The following is a 19,110-nucleotide window of genomic DNA, read 5'->3' on the forward strand; positions in this document are numbered from 1 at the left end:
AGGGCTGGTGGGAATTGACAACCTGGAGGTGTGTGACAGTCTCCCCCCACCCTCTCTTTTCCTCTCTCCAACTGATCTAAAAGTTCACTTGAGGCTGGACCTCGTACACCTTTGATCCCAGCACTCAGGAATCAGAGGCAGGTGGGTTTCTGTGAGTTCGAGGACAGCCTGGTCTACAGAGTGAGTTCCAGGACCACCAGGGCTACACAGAGAGGCCCTGTCTGGAAAAACAAAAACAAACAAAAGAGATTAGAGGACTTAAAATGAATTGGGAGTGTGGGGGTGCTGAGGTAGAGCCAAAGGCTCCTCAAATCCTAGTTAGGAACTTTGCTGCAAGCTACCCTAGCCCTCTAGTTAACCCCCCTTCCCCTTTAAATTTGAGACAGGGTCTCACTGTGTAATTCTGTCTTGCCTGGATGACCTGCATCTCCCAGAAGCCCCCCTAGCTCCATCTCTAAAGGTGTGCGCTACCACGCCTGGCAGATGAACCCCGTTGAGATCGGTTCACTGCATTCAGTACATGCACTGGGCTGTGAAATCTCCACCCTGTCTAATTCCAAGACATCTTCGCCAAGATGAAACCCAAGATGAAACCCTGCACCTATCTCACAGTCACTGCATTGCCCTCCAGAACGCTCCTCCGTAGTCCTAGGTAACCGCTAATCTGCCTGTCTCCCTGGATTTGCCTAGTATGGAAATTTCATTTCCGTGGAATTACGCCATTCGAGGCCTCTTGGGACCGGGCTTACGCTTGATGTGATGTTTTCTCCTTTGTGTGGTAGCCATAGCTAATGCTTATGGGTATCTATTCATCTGCTGCCTCCCTCCTCAGGTCCTAGGATGAGAGCTGGTAGGGTGTACTCCTAGGTACGGAGCATGCAGAAAGCCTCTACCGTTTTGAGGAACTACCTTCCGGCAGCCATCTTGGTTTCTTAGGTGGTGCTAGAGATTTGAACTCAGGTTCTCATGCCCATGGGGCAGGCACTCTTACACTGAGCTGCAGTCTCCCCAGCCTGTTTGTTTTGAGAGGGTCTCAGTCTACAGCCTGGGCGGGCCTGAAGTGTGCACCCCACTTACCCCACCACAGCACAGGGGGCAGATAGCACATCCAGGGCTTAGGACATCTTACCAGTCCGTGGGAGAAGTCACTGCAGTAAGGCATGGAAGATACGGGTAGAAGGGTTTCATTTGGCCCACCTAGCATTTAAGAAGTAGATAATTACTAGTTCTTTTTTTTCCTTTAAAGATTTATTTACTTATTATATATAAGTACACTGTAGCTAACTTCAGACACACCAGAAGAGGGCATCAGATCCCATTACAGATGGTTGTGAGCCACCATGTGGTTGCTGGGAATTGAACTCAGGACCTCTAGAAGAGCAGTTAGTGCTCTAACCACTGGGCCATCTCTCCAGCATGGTAATTACTAATTCTTAAAGAACTCTGTGTGTGTGTGTGTGTGTGTGTGTGTGTGTGTGTGTGTGTGTTAGTCGTGTGCCTGTGGCAGCCAGTGGCCTCAAACCCCTTAAGCTGAAGTTATAGGCAGTTGTGAGTTTGGGTCCTGTGCTCTTTTTGTTTAATGTCTTTTTTTTCTTTTCTTTTCTTTTCTTTTCTCTTTTTTTTTTTTTTTTTTTTTTTTTTCAGAGCTGGGGGACCGAACCCAGGGCCTTGCGCTTGCTAGGCAAGCGCTCTACCACTGAGCTAAATCCCCAACCCCTTTTTTTAAAATTTTTTAAAGACGTATTTCTTTTTATTCTGTGTGCTGTGGTGTTTTGCCTGCATGTATGCCTGTGTGAGGCTATCAGATCCCCTGGAGTTGTGGGTTGTTGTGAGTGGCCATGTCGGTGGTGGGAATTGAACCTGGGTCCTTTGGAAATGCAGCCAGTGCCCTTAGCTGCTGAGCCATCCCTTCAGCACCAGATACTTTTACTGATTTAAAAAAAAAAATGTCAAGAGGGTGATTTAGAGGTCGCTAGTCAGCAAGCTGAGCTGTGAACATGGAGAGAGGTTGGTCTTTGGGACTTGTCTGCCAGCCAGGCTGGCCTAAATGGAGCCCCCCAGGTTCTAGTGAGAAACCCTGTTTCCAAAAACAATTTGGGAGGCTGCAGAGACAGCTTATTGGTTAAGAGGATCCGGGTTCAATTCCCTGCACTCACATGGCAACTTCAAACCACACATAATTCCAGTTCCTGTGATTCCAATGCTGCCTTCTGTTCTCTACGGGCACCCATCAGACATGTGGTGCACATACATACATACATACATGCAAAACACCCATGCACATAAAAGAAAATGATTTTAAAGATTAAAAACCACTGCTACTACCACCACCAAAAATCCAAGATAGGGAGGGAGGTTCCTGAGGTTGACCTCTGACCTCTAAACACACATGCACATACGCAGGAACTCAGACACATCCCTACATATATCAAACATACAAAATCAAGAGACCTCATTTAATATTTTCTCTCCCTCATCCCTGTGTATGTGTGATGTGTGTGTGTGTGTGTGTGTGTGTGTGTGTGTGTGTGTGTGTGTGTATGTGTGTGTCCTGGAACTCTCTGTGTAGTCCTGTTTGCTTCAAAGTCTACCTGCCCCTGCCCCTGCCCCTGCCCCTGCCCCTGCCCCTGCCCCTGCCCCTGCCCCTGCCCCTGCCCCTGCCCGGCAACACTGCAGTTAGCTGTCAATTCTGTCTCTTGGGGCTCCTTATACTTTCTTCATATAAGAATTGAATTTAGGGCTGGAGAGATGGCTCAGTGGTTAAGAACACTGACCGTTCTTCTAGAGGCCTTGAGTTCAAATTCCAGCAACCACAGGGTGGCTCACAACCATCTGTAATGGGGATCTGATGCCCTCTTCTGGTGTGTCTGAAGACAGCTACAGTGTACTCATATATAATGAAAAATTAAAAAAAAAAAGAGAGAATTGAATTTAAATTCCTTGTCATGATGTGTGAGAAGAAATGCAAAAGAGTACATTGCCCCTCCCCCATTTCTTAACTTAAAGATTGCGAGTGAGTGTTTTTGCCTGCATATGTGTCTGTGCACTGTGTGCCTGGTGTCTTTGAAGGTCAGACGAGAGCATCGGTTCCCCTTGGAACTGGAGTTACTGATGGTTGCGAGCCACCATGTGGTTGCTGGGATTTGAACTCAGGACCTCTGGGAGAGCAGTCAGTGCTCTAACCACTGAGCCATCTCTCCAGCCCCAATATTTATTTTTTTCAAAGATAGCTCGTGTTGTGCAGACCAGGCAGACCTTGAACTCCTGACCTTCTGAGATCTGGGATTATAGACATGTGGCACCAGAACACTGGCTACAAAATTTATTTATTTATTTATTTATTTTTTGTTTTTTGTTGTTTTGAGACAGAGTCTTGCTCTGTAGCACAATCTAGCCTGTTGTTTACTGTGTAGCCCAGGCTAGCCTTTAATTCCTGGCAATACTCCTGCCTTAGATTCCCAAGCGCTATACCACCATACTGGGCAGAAAGATGTTTTTAAGGATCTTAACCGTGTGCTCCAATCAGACACTAGTCTGGCCCGGAGGACGGACTCCTTTCTCTGTCCCTGCCTGGCTCACGGTTGTTTCTCTCTTTCTGCAGGCAGCTCTACTGCTGATGGAAGTGCTCCGGCCTGGCCGATGAAGTTGGTACACACACCATGTCATCATGTGTCTCTAGCCAGCCCACCAGCGACCGGGCGGCCCCCCAGGATGAGCTGGGAAGCGGGGGTGTCAGCCGGGAAAGCCAGAAGCCCTGCGAGGCACTGCGGGGACTCTCATCCTTAAGCATCCACTTGGGCATGGAATCCTTCATCGTGGTCACCGAGTGTGAACCAGGCCGGGGCGTGGACCTCAGCCTGGCCAGAGACCAACCTCTGGAGGCCGATGGCCAGGAACTCCCTCTGGATGCCTCGGAACCTGAGTCACGGTCCCTGCTTTCTGGTCGCAAGATGTCCCTCCAGGAGCGGTCCCAGGGCGGGCCGGCGTCCAACAGCAGCCTGGACATGAATGGACGCTGCATCTGCCCATCCCTGTCCTACTCACCAGCCAGCTCCCCACAGTCCTCTCCCCGGATGCCCCGGCGGCCCACAGTGGAGTCGCACCACGTCTCCATCACGGGTTTGCAGGTTGGTGCGTGCGCTGAGTGAGCCATGGTGGGGTAGATGGGGAGGGGGAGGATGACCCGAAGGACATTAGGGGCCGCAGACTGAGGTGAAGCCTCAAAAGCAACAAAGTAAACATCCCCCCCTCCCCCACGTTCTCACCGGGCAAACGTTAGTTTTTTTCCTCTTTGACTGCTCCTGGGAAAACTTTTCAATCAGACCGAGGGTATCTCCTACCTGCTGGCCGCGTCCTTCACGCCCCTTCCCCAGTAGCTGCTGAACTGAGTCCGTTTCATTTCTTTGCCATTGACAGGATCTATGTAGCCCAGGCTGGCTTTGAACTTTGCATGACCCCCTTTCCCCAGACTCTCGAACGCCGAGATAACAGGTGTGTGCAGCCACTCCTGGCATTCCAAACTGCCTTTTTCTTTTTTCTCTAAAAAAAAAAAAATTAGCGTTTTAGATTAGTTTGCAGGTTGTAGGATTTTGTGTAAGCAGGTTCAGTGCCCGTTCGAGTGCTCCATTAGCTCAGCTTCCTCTCCAGCGTAATGATGTTGAGATCTATCCGTGCTGTTGGATACGCTCCTGGCCCCGATAGCTGCAGATCCAGCCAACCTTGAAAATATTCGGAAGGAAAAAAAAATCGCAACTATGAGGCTGTGCGGGCTATTTTTTTTCTCGTGTCATTAAATGACAATTTAAATAGTTATTGCCTCAGAGCACCAGGGTAGAATGACTTACATAACAGTGACATTGTATTAAATACATAAGCAGCTTGGGAATGAGTTAAAGTGTGTGTGTATGTGTGTGTGTGTGTGTGTGTGTGTGTGTGTGTGTGTGTGTGCGCGCGCGCACGCGCGCTCGCGTGTTAGTGTTCATGTGTGTGTGAGTACACGTGGGTGTGAGTGTATGAGAGTGTGTGAGTGTGTGTGTATGAGTGTGTGTGTGAGTGACTGTGTGCATGTATGAGTGTGCATGTGAGTGTATGAGAGTGTGTGAGTGTGTGTGTATGAGTGTGTGTGTGAGTGACTGTGTGCATGTATGAGTGTGCATGTGAGTGTATGAGAGTGTGTGAGTGTGTGTGAGTGTGTGAGTATGGGTGAGTGTGTGTATGTTTGAGTGTGTGTGAGTGTGCATGAGTGTGTGAGTGAATATGAGTGTGTGAGAGTGTGTGAGTGTGGGTGCATGTGTGAGTGTGTGTGAGTGTGTGAGTATGGGTGAGTGTGTGTGTTTGAGTGTGTGTGTGAGTGTGCATGAGTGTGTGTGTGTATGAGTGTGTGTAAGTGTGTGTGTAGCAGGAGAGCGGTTCAGTGGAAGAGGAATGGCTTCTCTTGCAGAGGACCCCAGTTCTGCTCCCAGCACCCTCATGGAGGCTTACGACCCCCTTTAACTTCAACTCCAGAGGGTCAGATGCCATTTTCTGACCTGTGGGGGCATCTGACACAGACCAACACAAACATAGATATAATAAAATAGGATATGAGGGAAGCAGGGCCGGAAAGATAGCTCAGCGGTTAAGAGCACTGACTGCTCTTCCAGAGGCCCTGAGTTCAATTCCCAGCAACCACATGGTGGCTCACAACCATCTGTCATGGGATCCCATGCCCTCTTCTGGTGTGTCTGCAGACAGCGACAGTGTACCCATATGCATAAAATAAATAAATCTTTAAAAAAAAGTCTGAGGGAAGAGGGCTGGGTATGCTGTAATCCCAGAATTCAGGAGGCAGAGACAAGAGGATCATTGCAAGTTCTAGGCCAGCCTGGTCTGTACAGTGAGCTCCAGGCCAGAAGAGCTGTCTGTTTCCTAGTGCGGAAATATATGTGAGAGGGGCTGTATGAGGGGCGTATTCTGTACTGGCACATTGCCGTGCGTGCCATTTTCTCTGAGGGACTTTAGTTCTTCTTGGTTAGTATCTGCAACGGTTCCCTGCAGACACCGGGGGACATGTTTACTGGCAGTTGATGGTCTTCATTTACTACGTAAACTTTTTTTTTTGAGACATGATCTCATTGTCTCCCCGCTGGCCTCACACTCACCTGCCTGTACGTTCTGAGGGCTGCGATGACAGGCTCGTGCCACCTGGCCTTGCTGATGTTGGTTCCTTTTTACTACTGAATCGTTTTTATTTCTCTTGGGTAGTCCTAGAAACAGGACGCCGGGTGCTGGGATGAGGATGTTAAGAAGCAGCTGGTGGGCTGTCGCTGTGGCTCAGTTGATAGAGTGCTTGCTTAGCGTGGTGTACGAAGCCCCATGTTCCACCCCTAACACCTCATGACGATCCCAAGAGATGAGGCAGGAGGACCAGCAGTTCAGGCTCCCCCCCCCCCCCAAGTATCCCACTTTTCTAACAGGTTAGTCTTTTATTTGACAAATTCACACATGTCAACATTGTATCTTAATCGCAGCTACCCTAGCTCCTCTCCCCTCCCTCACTTTCCACCCATTCTTTTCTCGGCCTCTTGCCCTCTTTTGGGGAAGGTAACTAACTGCCTTTTGGGATAGTAAGTGATCTTGTGCAGGTGACCATGGTTGCAGCGAGCTCCTGAGTCCAGTGGTCGTGTCCTATCCTAAAGATAGCCTTTCACAGCCCTCCTCCCTGTCCCCTGGTTCTTACATTGACTTGCGTCCCCTTTTGAGATATTCTCAGAAGAGCCGAATACTCACCGGTCACTTACGCTCAGCACTGAGGGGACCAGTCACGGGTCTCTGTGTTAGCAGCCACCCACTGCAGAGAGATACTTCTCCGGCCAAGTTGGAGAGCAGCTCTAAACTATGGGAGTAAACATAAACATTAGAAGGCACTTTGACAACACGCCATTCAAGCCAAACAACAACAGGAGGTTTCCTCGTAGGACCTGTGACCTTTCGCAGCTGAGCGCCATCGCCCAGCTCTACGATGCCAAGCTTGAATCCCCTCGTGTGGAGCAGGCCTCAGAACCAGTCAGAAAGCATGGGTTTCCTTCACAACCTCCATACCGCATTGTATCGGATCAGTGTTAGAGCGTACAGAGTTTGCTGCTGGGTGATATCGTGATGACTCCCTCCCCCAGGGGCCTGCTTGGCCCCTTCAGGCAACTATGAAAGTGAGCCAACAGGGTGGAGGTTGTAGCTTGGCTTCTCTGTCTTTAGCCGAAGTGTATTGTGTTGTCAGTAGTAGTTTTACTGTCTACTTATGGGAACCCAAGAGCAGCAGTAATAACCTATGTTGTCTTGGGGACCTCTGGGATGTCTCTGACTTGGACCCTGTAGAGAGGGGTAGCACTGAGATTTTAATTCAGTAACCCACAACTTTTGCAGTATTTATCCACCATGCAAGGCTACCTGTGTCTACATTTTTTTTTTCTTTTTGGAAACAGGGTCTGTGTGACTATGTAGTCCCTGACTGTCCTGGAACTCTCTATGTAGATGAGCCTGTCCTTGAATTCACAGAGATTTGCCTGATTCTGCCTCCTGGGTGCTGAGATTAAAGGCGTGCACCGCCACACTCTAAATAGCATGTTTGAGGCCAGCTGGGAAGAGATGGGACCGTGTATGAAAGGAGGGAGAGTGGAGAGAGAGGGAGGGAAGTCGTTTTCAGGGGGGCTGCCCACGCCCCACGTCCTGTTCTGGCAGCTGTATGTGCAACTGTGAGCGCTGTGTTCTCCCCAGCACTCGGTCTGACTACCCGTCCTTTTCTGGCTTGGCGTGGCTTTCGTAGGCATGTATTCAATGGCTCTTCATGCTTGTTAACCATTTATCCGTCTCCTTTAAAGAAGCGCCTGTTCAGACCTTTTGCTTGTTTCTTTATTAACTTGGGTATTTCTTTTTTTTTTTGGTTTTTTTTTTTTTTTTTTTTTTGGAGCTGGGGACTGAACCCAGGGCCTTGCGCTTCCTAGGCAAGCACTCTACCACTGAGCTAAATAACTTGAGTATTTCTTATTTACATTTCGATTGTTATTCCCTTTCCCGGTTTCTGGGCCAACATCCCCCTAACCCCCCCTTCCCATCCTCCCCCCATTACCACCCTCCCCCCAACAATCACGTTCACTGGGGGTTCAGTCTTGGCAGGACCAAGGGCTTCCCCTTCCACTGGTGCTCTTACTAGGCTATTCATTGCTTGTTTTTTTTTTAATAATAATTTTTATATTTTGAAATTATATCATTCTCTTTTCCTCCTTCTAACCCCTCTCACGTGCCTCTCCTCTGCCTCCTCTCTCTCCAGTTCATGGCTTTTTCTTTTTCTTTTCTGGGAGGGGAATCTGGAGACATTCCCTCCAGTATGTGAGTGTGTGTGCATGTGTGTGAGGTGTGTATATGTATGTGGTGTGTATGTATGTGTGAGATGTGTGTGTGAGTGTGGTATGGTGTATATATATGTGTGTGTCTGTGGGTGTGGGGTGTGTATGTGTGTGAGATGTGTGGGTGAGTGTGTGTGAGCATGTGTGAGTGTGTATGTATCTATGTGCATGTGTGTGAGATGTATGTATGTGAGTGTGTGCCTGCATGTGTGTGAGGTGTATATATATGTGTGAGATGTATGTGTGAGTATGGTATGGTGTGTATATGTGTGTGTGTCTGTAGGTGTGGGGTGTGTATGTATGTGCTGTGTATGTATGTGCTGTGTATGTATGTGTGAGATGTGTGTGTGTGAGCATGTGTGTGTGTCTCTGTGCATGTGAGATGTGTGTTAGTATGTAAGTGTATGTGCATGTGTGTGAGGTGTGTATATATGTATGTGTGTGTGTATCTGTGTGCATGTGTGTGAGGTGTCTGTATGTGTGTGTGTGCATGAGTTTGATGTATGTATGTGTGCATGTAGGTGTGGTGTGCATGTGTGTGTGAGTGTGTGCATGAGTGAGTGTGTCAGTGTATGTGTTGTTGAAGGCCAGCTTCGACAGGTCAAGGGAAACTGAGGCAAGGGTATAGAATCAGCAGCTCATCATTCAACAGACTTTCCTCTGAGGAGATAAAACGTGATCCATTGTGGCCGGCACTCCCTGTGACCATGCAGAGACTTTCTAAACTCTTTAAACTCGGGGGTGGGGGGACAGCCAGGAGGAAAAGAGAAAAGGGGGAGAAAATCTCTCTCTCTCTCTCTCTCTCTCTCTCTCTCTCTCTCAAACACACACACACACACACACACACACACACACACACTGAGTGGATGAAGCAAGACAAGTTCTAATAACGTCTCATACACACACATACACACACAAACATACATACATACATACATACATACATACATACATACATACACACACACACACATTCACACATTGAGTGGCTAAAGCAAAGTTCCAACCACTTTACATATATACATAAACACACATATTTGGTGGATGGAGGCTTACCAATCAATAGGCTTCAACCATTTTCATGTGTATGTTTGTGTGTCTGTGTCTGTGTAAATATTTCTCATCTCTTTCTCTCTGTAAGTTCAATGTAACCCCAAAGCAGTAATCCTTTTGCCGTTGGTTAGCAGAGTTTAGCAAGCCAGTCTACGTTGCAGCTCTTTTCCTATGCTTACCTGGTGACATTTTGTCTTTACCAAGAAGCGGATCATCATCTCTCTTACGCCTTATTTTTTAAGTCGTGTTCAGCTAAACTGGGTAATCATGGTTCTCTAGTCTTACATCATAATTGAATTATTTACTCTTTACTCATAACCTGTCTTTTCATGGTTATGACAATGGACATGGCCGCACCCCTACACTCCAAGTCCAGGAACTCAGACCCAACCTAGAATGAATGTTTTCTTTGATCATTAACTTGTCTCAAGCCTATGTTTCTCCCTAGTACGGTTACATGCTTATAACATGTAAGGAAAGCACACTTGTGCTCCTTTTCTAACCTATGCAGCCTTTGCACACCTTCTACAAGGAGGGGCACAGTCTGTTAAAACAACTTAAACCATCTCCTTAAACTTTCTATCAAATACCCTAACTTCCTAAAGGTATTTAAACCAAATTGGCAATTCCATAAAATCATTAATTCACCTAAACTATTATTTTTATGAAAGTTCACTTCACGTTGATCTGCAGGCAGATTGCCCACCAGAAGGGGCTGTCACCCAGGAAGTGAGCACACCAGGCTATGGCAATGACAGTCTTCCCAGGACAATCACACCAGGTCAGATATATGAGGACCATAATAGTGACAAACGGTGAAGGCACAGCAGGAGCAGGAAGCAATCCTGGGACAGAGCTCTGGGGCTGTGCCTCTCCAAGGTACACCCATCGCAGTGAGCAAAATGCTGGGCCATCTCCAGGAGGCTCACTTGCCCACTGTAGCTGCATGTGTGTGTGTGTGTGTGTGTGTGTGTGTGTGTGTGTGTGTGTGTGTGTGTGAATTGTTTGTTTCAGCTCAGGAGATATATATATATATATATATATATATATATATATATATATATATATAAAATTTATATTTTGAGACACGGTCTCATAGCCTAGACTGACCTCGAGCTCACCATGTAACAGGATGATTTTTTGGTCTCCTGATCTTCCTACGTCACCTTCTGTCTCTCTTTCTCTGACACAGGGCTTCAGCTGTATAACCCAGGGTGGGCTGAGGGTGCAGCTTAGTGGTAAAGTGTCTAGCATGTATAAGGCCCTGAGTGTGATCCTTAGTGCTGACCCCCCCCATAATAATAAAACTAGTATATATTCTCTTTGTATATTGGTGTGTGTGTGTGTTCATATGTGCACAGGTGCACATGTATAATGAGTGCGTGTGGAGACCAGAGATCAGCCTGTCATGAGGTTACAGATGAGAGCCGTCCTGTTCTTCTAAAACAGTTTCTCATGGGTACCTTGAGTGTGTTGATTAGCCTGGCTGGCCAGTGTGCCCAGGGACCCCCCGCCCCAGTCTCTGACTCCCACTGCTGGGATTGCAGGCGTGTTACCCTATACCTGCCTTTCTATGTAGGCTCCCAGGGTCATACCAGGTCCTCTTGCTTGTGTGGCAGACAGTTCATTACCTGAGCCATCCCCCATTCCCAATATATATTCTTTAATAGGGGGAGGGCAGGGAAGTTGGGGTGCTCCTTGACTTTGCAGTCAGTATTATTTTGGTGAGATCCGTCTCACCTGTGCCTCTCTTTGCTTTCCAGGACTGTGTGCAGCTGAATCAGTACACGCTGAAGGATGAAATTGGAAAGGTAAATGTTCCAGGGGCTCTCGGCCACCTTTGTACCTGGACCAGGGATGTTCCTGACACCCTGGAGGGGATCAGTAGTGCCGGGAAGAGAGGGACCTTTGGAGGCAAGGCTGGTGGGGTGAAAGGGTTTTGTCATTAATAGTGTGTGTGTGTGTGTGTGTGTGTGTGTGTGTGTGTGGTGTGCGGTATATGTGTATGTGTGTGGTATGTGTGTGTGTGTGGTGTGTGTGTATGTGGTGTGTGTATGTGTGTGGTATGTGTGTGTGTGTGGTGTGTGTGTATGTGGTGTGTGTATGTGTGTGTGTTGTGTGTGCGGTATATGTGTGTGGTGTGTGTGTGGTGTGTGTGTGTGGAGTGGGTGTGTGTGGTATGTGTGGTGTGTGTGTGGTATGTGTGTAGTGTGTAGTGTGTATGTGTGTGGTATGTTTGTGTGTGGTATGTGTGTGGTATGTGTGTGTGGTGTGTGTATGTGTGTGGTGTGTGTGCGTGTGTGCGTGTGTAGTGTGTGTATGTGTGTGTGTGGTGTGGTGTGTGTGTGTGGTGTGTATGTGTGTGGTGTGTGTGTGTTGTGTGTGTAGTGTGTGTGTTGTGTGTGTGTGGTATGTGTGTACGTGTGTGTGTGGTGTGGTGTGTGTGTATGTGTGTGTGTGTGGTGTGTGTGTGCGTGTGTAGTGTTTGTGTGTATGTGTGTGTGGTGTGTATGTGTGTGGTGTGTGTGTGCGTGTGTAGTGTTTGTGTGTATGTGTGTGTGGTGTGTATGTGTGTGGTGTGTGTGTGCGTGTGTAGTGTTTGTGTGTATGTGTGTGTGGTGTGTATGTGTGTGGTGTGTGTAGTGTGTGTGGTATGTGTATATGTGTGTGTGTGTGTGTATGCGTGTGTGTAGGCTAAAGGTTTATGACAGATGTCTTTTCTCAGTACCTCTCCACCTTATTCTTGGAGACATGGTCTCTCACTGATCATGAAGCTCAGAGATTCTGCAAAACTAGCTGGCCAGAAGCCTGAGGTATTCTGTGTTGCCCACCCCCACCCAGCACTGAGATTATAGGTGGATTTTTACCTAATCAGCCATCTTACCAACCCTTCTTTCAAAAAAATACCTTTGAGATAGGGTCTCACTATGTAGCCCGGGCTAGTCTAGGACTCACACTGTAGACCAGGATGGCCTCAGACTCAGAGGTCCTCCTGCCTCTGCCTTCCAAGAGCCTGGACTGAAAGTGTGCAGCACCATGCCTAACCTATTTTTAATTTATAGTGTTAAAATTAGATGTGTTTCTACAGTTCAGAAAACTTCTGGAGAATTCCTCCATTGCCATGGCGATAGTCCCCATCACATTAATGGGCCTCCCCTTGCCCATCCGTTTTTGTTAGTATCACTGAGGGACTAGAAACTCAAACGCTAACAGAAGATATGTTAGCATCACTGGCCTAAGTATGCTAAGTGTAAGACCATAAGGAGTAGTGAGGACTGAAGCTAACTGGTAAGCCTTGGAGGAAGGCCCCCTGAGTGAAGCTGCTTAGATATGAGACCTGAGTGGTGTTGCAGGATATCTGATCACAAGAACCCAGAGATTGTGTTATTTACTGAAAAAAAAAAAAAGTTTTTCTGGCTGTGGTGTGGCTTAGCACACTTAGTACACACCTTAAATCCCAAACAATGAAGGCAAAGTTGTGTAGAATGAAGCACCCACATTTGAAGGTGATGTCTAATTGAGTGGCAGACAAAATGACGAATCAGAGGACTATTTGACAGAATAGGATCCGCCCAACTGTCTTGACAAGAGAGGGAAGGGAAGCTACTTAAGGGAGCAGTGCAGAGAGAAGGGGAGAGTTTTTCAGAGACAGGTTGAAGGGAGAGCATGCTAGACACAGGGGAAGACAGAAGGAGCCAGAGGAGGAGACAGGTGATTAGAACAGACTGCCAGAGTTAGTTTGAGGCTAAGCAAAGCAATTCAGTGGGAGGCCGAGAGAGAAGCCAGACTGAATCAGTCAGCTGGGAGAGGAGTTTTGAGCCAGAACAGCTCAGACTTCAGAAAGAGCTAACAAGGGTGAGCTTATTCAGCAGCAAGCCTCAGAGGCTGAGAACATTCTAGGCCTAGAGAAGAGGCTAGAAGCCTCCAGGACTGGGTGTTGGTTAGCAGGCAGAGGCAACAGCCTCACAGATAATATTTACATGTTCAGCAGAGTTTCCAGGTTTCTCAGACCCGGGTTTTTATCTTAGTTCTTCCCATTGAAATGTTAGCAGCTGATTTAGATTCCAGACATGGCAAGTCCAACAGAGTGCAGTCTCAGTCAGTACGCTTGCCCAGTGAGCTGCAGTCTGTAGCCTGGCAGAGTCCTCATCTCATACAGCATGGCTTCTGGCTACTACATCATATGCATCTCTTTGTCCAGGGCTCCTATGGCGTTGTCAAGCTGGCCTACAATGAAAATGACAATACTTATTATGTGAGTATCCCCATCCCATCTAAAGGAAAGCCCCTTTCCCAGCACTCAGCTCCCAGCACTCAGCTCTCAGCACTCAGCTCCTAGCACTCAGCTCTCAGCACTCAGCTCCCAGCACTCAGCTCCTAGTACTCAGCTCCCACTACTCAGTTCCCACCATTCAGTTCTTAGCACTCAGCTCCCAGCACTCAGCTCCCACTACTCAGTTCCCACCATTCAGTTCTTAGCACTCAGCTCCCAGCACTCAGCACTCAGCACTCAGCTCCCAGCTCTCAGCTCTGATTGAGGTTTGGGTATTTATTCCCCCATTTTATTCTTAGGTCATTTAGGCGGAAACAACACCAGATGGCCTGGTGTCTTCCGTACCTCTTTCACAGTCCCCAAACAAGTCAATAGATGAGCCCTTGTAATTGAGGCTCTGGAGTAGGTGGTGTCGGTTCAGATGTAAGCCAACAGCACGACTTTGGGCAGGCAGCCATCATACCCTTCTTTGGCCCATTGCTCTGGTTCTGGCTCACTGTCTGACCCAGTGGCACGAGTCATGAGCTTTGTGCTTCCCAGCTGAGTCTGCTGACAAGGAACCTCGGGCGTACGCCAGGCTTGGCACTGGCACAACTCCAGGTGTCTTGTCTCCACGTAGCCCAGTAGCAGCTTGCTCCTGCTGGTGATGCGAGGCGCTCACTACCCTGTCCTGAGGTGCCAAGGGCCTGGGAGTTCAGTGAGGCTGGAGAGGAGAGAACCTAGTTATCTCCTTTAACTGGACTTGGGGGTCTGTTCTTCTGCAGGCAATGAAAGTGCTGTCCAAAAAGAAGCTGATCCGACAGGCCGGCTTTCCACGTGAGTGTTGCTGACCTTTGTTCTAAGGTGTGGGGACAGAGCCAGGTGAATGTGATGTCCCGCAGAGAGACTCTGGGAAGACACCACATCCCATACAGGACCTCCCCTGAGAGCTCATTTGTTTTCATGTAAGACTTTGGAAGCTGAGTTTGAGGGCAGGAGAGATGGCTCAGCAGAAAAGGCACTTGCCCCAAGACTGATCACCTGAGTTTGATTCCTAAGGCCCGGCAAGGGCAGGACAGAACCCACTCCTACACGTTGTCCTCTGACCTTCACATTCGTTCTGTGGCGTATGCACCCCAGAATAAATAAATAATCAAAAAGCTGAACCTGGAGTTACCAGTGTCTTTGTTTCTTTTCCTGGTGTCCTGATCAAAGACTGACAAAATCAATTTAAGGAGGAAATCTTTCACTTTGGCTGCTATTTGGGACTTCAAAGAAGAGCTTGAGGCGGCTGGTTACATTGTATCCAGAGTCAGGAAGCAGAGAAGAATGAATGCTAGTGTTTAGCACCCTTCTCTGCTTATGTATACCAGGATTCCCACCTAGGGAATGGTGCCACCCAGGGTGGGCAAGTCCTTCTCACCTCAATTAGTGCATCAAAGAAAATCCTCCAGAGGCCATCTCTCAGGTGATTCTAGATTCTTTCTAGTTACCAGTATCAATCGTCACAACTTAGAACCCAGCAACTTCTCTCTAGTGTCCAAGAGAATGAAAGAGACACAAAGCTTATCTGCGCATGCGGGCTAGTAATGCTATTCGCAATATCCGTGGAGTGGAAGCAACTCTAGTGGCCTATTAAGTAAGATGTGTATGCATATGGTGGATTAATATGTAGCCATCAAAGGGTAATAATGTTTGCTATTCCGTGAGTGAAAGTGTGCTAAGCGAAAGAGACCAGACACAAAACATCACTTACTGTACAAAAGCCATTTATGTAAGTACATTAGCAGGAGGACGAATCGGAATTTTGGAAAGAGCAACAACATATTCTGCAGCTACCTGGTGGCAGTGGTACTTAAAAAACCTCCAAGATAATCAGAGTGCATGGAACACAAGCCTGGAACCCTAGCACTCAGGATGTGAAGGGAGGAGGGTCAGGTACAAGGCTAGCCCCATGACACCCTCTTGCAAAAAAACCACACACATGAAAAGGAAGAATAATTTTAAAAAGTAGGCCACTGGGGCTGGAGAGATGGCTCAGAGGTTAAGAGCACTGCCTGCTCTTCCAGAGGTCCTGAGTTCAAATCCCAGCAACCACATGGTGGCTCACAACCATCTGTAATGGGATCTGATGCCTTCTTCTGGTGTCTGATGACAGTGACACTGTGCTCACATAAAAAAAAAAATTAAAAAAAAAAGTAGGCCACTAAAACACATTACAAATGTTGAATTTTTTTAACAGTTAAATATTGGGCTTGGCATGGTGGTGTACACTTCTTTAATCTTAGCACTTGGCAGGCAGAAGTAGGTGAATGTGAGTTCAAGGCCAGCTTGGTCTATATAGTGATCTCCAGGATAGCAACACTTGCATCAAAAGTAAAATACTAATGGAGCCAGGGAGATAGCTCAGTGGCTAAAGTGCTTGTCATGTAGATGGAGTTTGGATTCCCAGAGCTCAGTTAGTCACTGGTGATGGTACCCAGGAAGCCAGGCTGCAGGTGGGCGTGGCAGCCACCTGTCGTCCGGGTCACCACACATCTGTTTCTCTGTGGCAAACTACTCTGGGCTAGCCTCAGACCTTTGGATCCTCCCGCTCAGCTTCCTGACGGATGTCAGGTGTGCTCCTCCCGTGTCCCACGCTGAGGCTAACTCAGCCCCTTTCCTTGCACACCCTTTTCAGCAGCTGCATCTGCCCGTCTTCCTTGCCCAGGCTTGGTCACAGCTGCGTTCTGTTTCGCTGATCCTGCATTCTCACACGGGTGCAGATGTAACGGGTCTGACTGTTGGGCTTCACATTCTCTCGTGTCCACTGAGTAACACCCCATCCTGGCACAGCTAGCTCATCTTTTCTCTCATTGACTGTCTTTTTGTTTCCTCTCCTTGGCTCTCTGGGGCACCCGTAACCATTTCTATGCACGGAGGAGAGGGATAATGTTTGGGTCTGTTTTATGCAGTGTGAAAACTGGGCCCCCAATTTTTTTTTTTTTTTGGTTAGGTTTGGTTTTTGGTTATATGTGGTTCTTCTTTTCCTTTTGAGACAGCATCTTGTGTAATTCAGACTGGCCTTCTCCTACTTGCTTTGTAGTAAAGGATGACCTTGAACTTCTGATTTTCCTGCCTCTCCCCTCCAAATACTAAGAGTTTAGCGGTACATCACCACACTGTGTTTTATGCGGCACTGGGATTCATCCCAGGACTCTGTGCGTGTTAGGCAAGCATTCTACCCGCTTAGCTACACCCCAAACACATCCCTGGGATGGTGAGGGAGGTGGGCAGGACCAGCATCCTCAGTGAGTTTCTGTCACTTTGGGTTGGGCCTGTGACAGGAAAGGGATTTACAGGATGAACGAGAGGCCCGGGGAATTCCGCCTCCCTGATTTCCGGTAGCAGGGGAATTGTCAAGAGCAGATGCCTTCTGCAGAGGAAGGTCTCTGCCCTAATTCTTTGTGCTTCCTGCAGGTCGCCCCCCACCTCGAGGTACTCGCCCAGCTCCAGGGGGCTGCATCCAGCCCAGGGGCCCCATTGAGCAGGTGTATCAGGAAATTGCCATCCTCAAGAAGCTGGATCACCCCAACGTGGTGAAGCTGGTGGAGGTGAGGAGGGAGGGAGGGCAGGGCTGATGGTCTAGCCCTGGCTTTGGTAATATCTAGACCCTTCACTGCTAGGATTCCTAGAGTCAAGTCATAGTAGACAGCTTCCTCAAGGCTGAGGAACTTGCTTCCTTTGGTTCTTTTTTTTTTTTCCCCGGAGCTGGGGACCGAACCCAGGGCCTTGCGCTTCCTAGGTAAGCGCTCTACCACTGAGCTAAATCCCCAGCCCCAGGAACTTGCTTCCTTGAAGCTGCCTTTCACCGCCATTTTACAGATGCAAAAGTTGAGGCTGAGAGTTCCAAGGCTTGCCCTTTACCTACCTTCCTCTCCCTCTCCCTCTTTATTTATTTGTTTATTATATATAAGTACACTGTCGCTGTCTTCAGACACACCAGAAGAGGGCATCGGATCTCATTACAGATTTGTTGTGAGCCACCATGTGGTTGCTGGGATTTGAACTCAGGACCTGATTAGTGCTCTTAACCGCTGAGCCATCTCTCCAGTCCCTACTTCTTTCTCTCTGAAGTTAGTTGTTTTTCTACTATACCTGCAGGTAGCTGGGCCACAGAAGTAGCTACACATACAAACCAGGGAAGTCCCATGAGATAACTCAGTGGGCAAAGGCACTTGGCTCCTGATGATAGAAGCCCAAGGATTTGGGTTCGATCCCCAGAACCCACATAAAGGTGTAATGTGCATAAACACACACAAGACAAAAACAACCACAGCTTAAACAACCGTAAACAATAGCGCTGGGGATAGTAGTACCTACTTTTAATCCCAGCACTCAGAAGGCAGAGGGAGTCGGATCTCTTGTGAATTTGAGGTGGCCCTCGTAGATATAATGAATTCCAGGCCAGCCAGGGCTACATAGCAAGAGCTCGTCGCAAAAACAAACAAAGCAGTAAGAAAGCGGGAATGTGTTCCAGTGAGCCCTCCTCTGTAAACATGGGAGGAGCCAGGTTCAGCCCGCACTATATTTAGCCAACCTTTGCTTCAGTGTTACCAGTTCTCAGGTTTGGTTTGGTTTTTGTCTCAAGATGACTTGATGAACTTTAAACATTCTGGAAAACTCCTGTGTTGGCTTTTAGTCATTGTAACGAATTCTTGGAAAAACAACTTAATACAGAGAAAGATCGATCTAGGCTGGAGGCTGTTTGCAGAGGGTGTTCAGCTGGCTTCTTCGTGTTGAGTCTGAGGCCAAGCTGTACTGTGGTAGCCAGGGAGGGGGTGAGACCTGTGTGTGTTGGGGTTGGGGACAGTGCATGCTGCCTGGGAATGTGTGCCAGGGGGACGTTATCGATAACCCAGCCTAAAGGTTTGCCAGCTCACTCACACTGGTTACATTGATTCCTGTGTATCCCATTAACCTATAAACCAGCGCCAGACACACCTGGACTCTCAACGCTCGAGATGGAGATTAGAGATTCAGAAGGTCAGGGTCAGCCTGCCGTCCGAGCAGTCCTGTCTCAACCAAACCAGCAAACCCCAAAGTCAAAACCATAAAATGACAGCATTTTAAATTCTTTATTAAGTTCTTGAAAAACAGTAACCCTGTTGTATATGACTAAGAGAGGTATGTTTTTACAAAAAGCAACTTTGTGGGTGTGTGAGTGCGCACGTGTGCACATGCCTGTGGAGAGCAGAAGCCAGTCTTTGGTGTCATTCCTCAGGAAGTAATGAGCTCACCAACAAGGCTAGGCTATCTGGCCAGCAGCCCCCAGGGATCCGCCCGTCTCTGTCTTCTAAGCATGTGCCACCATGCTTCACTTTTTAAAAGGATTTATTATTTAATTTCTAATTATGTCTATATGGGGGGGTGGTATGTGCATGC

General features: G+C 48.0%; 1 protein-coding gene across 12 annotated transcripts in view; it reads left to right on the forward strand.

Moving 5' to 3' along the window:
* The window catches only part of Camkk2 (calcium/calmodulin-dependent protein kinase kinase 2), a 50,817-nt gene that overhangs the window by 9,244 nt on the left and 22,463 nt on the right, over positions 1-19,110 (forward strand). For 7 of the 12 annotated variants that reach the window (XR_015634171.1, XM_087579435.1, XM_087579436.1 and 4 more), the window contains 5 exon segments: positions 3,602-4,127; positions 11,198-11,245; positions 13,636-13,689; positions 14,472-14,523; positions 17,146-17,279. Coding sequence is in view for 11 of the 12 variants with exons in the window: in XM_087579435.1 (XP_087435561.1) it covers positions 3,660-4,127; positions 11,198-11,245; positions 13,636-13,689; positions 14,472-14,523; positions 17,146-17,279 (756 nt within the window). In the remaining variant the exon portion in view is untranslated. 12 annotated transcript variants of the gene reach the window in all.

This window comes from Rattus norvegicus, chromosome 12 (assembly GCF_021556685.1).
Source record: "Rattus norvegicus strain SHRSP/BbbUtx chromosome 12, alternate assembly SHRSP_T2T, whole genome shotgun sequence".
NCBI lineage: Eukaryota > Metazoa > Chordata > Mammalia > Rodentia > Muridae > Rattus > Rattus norvegicus.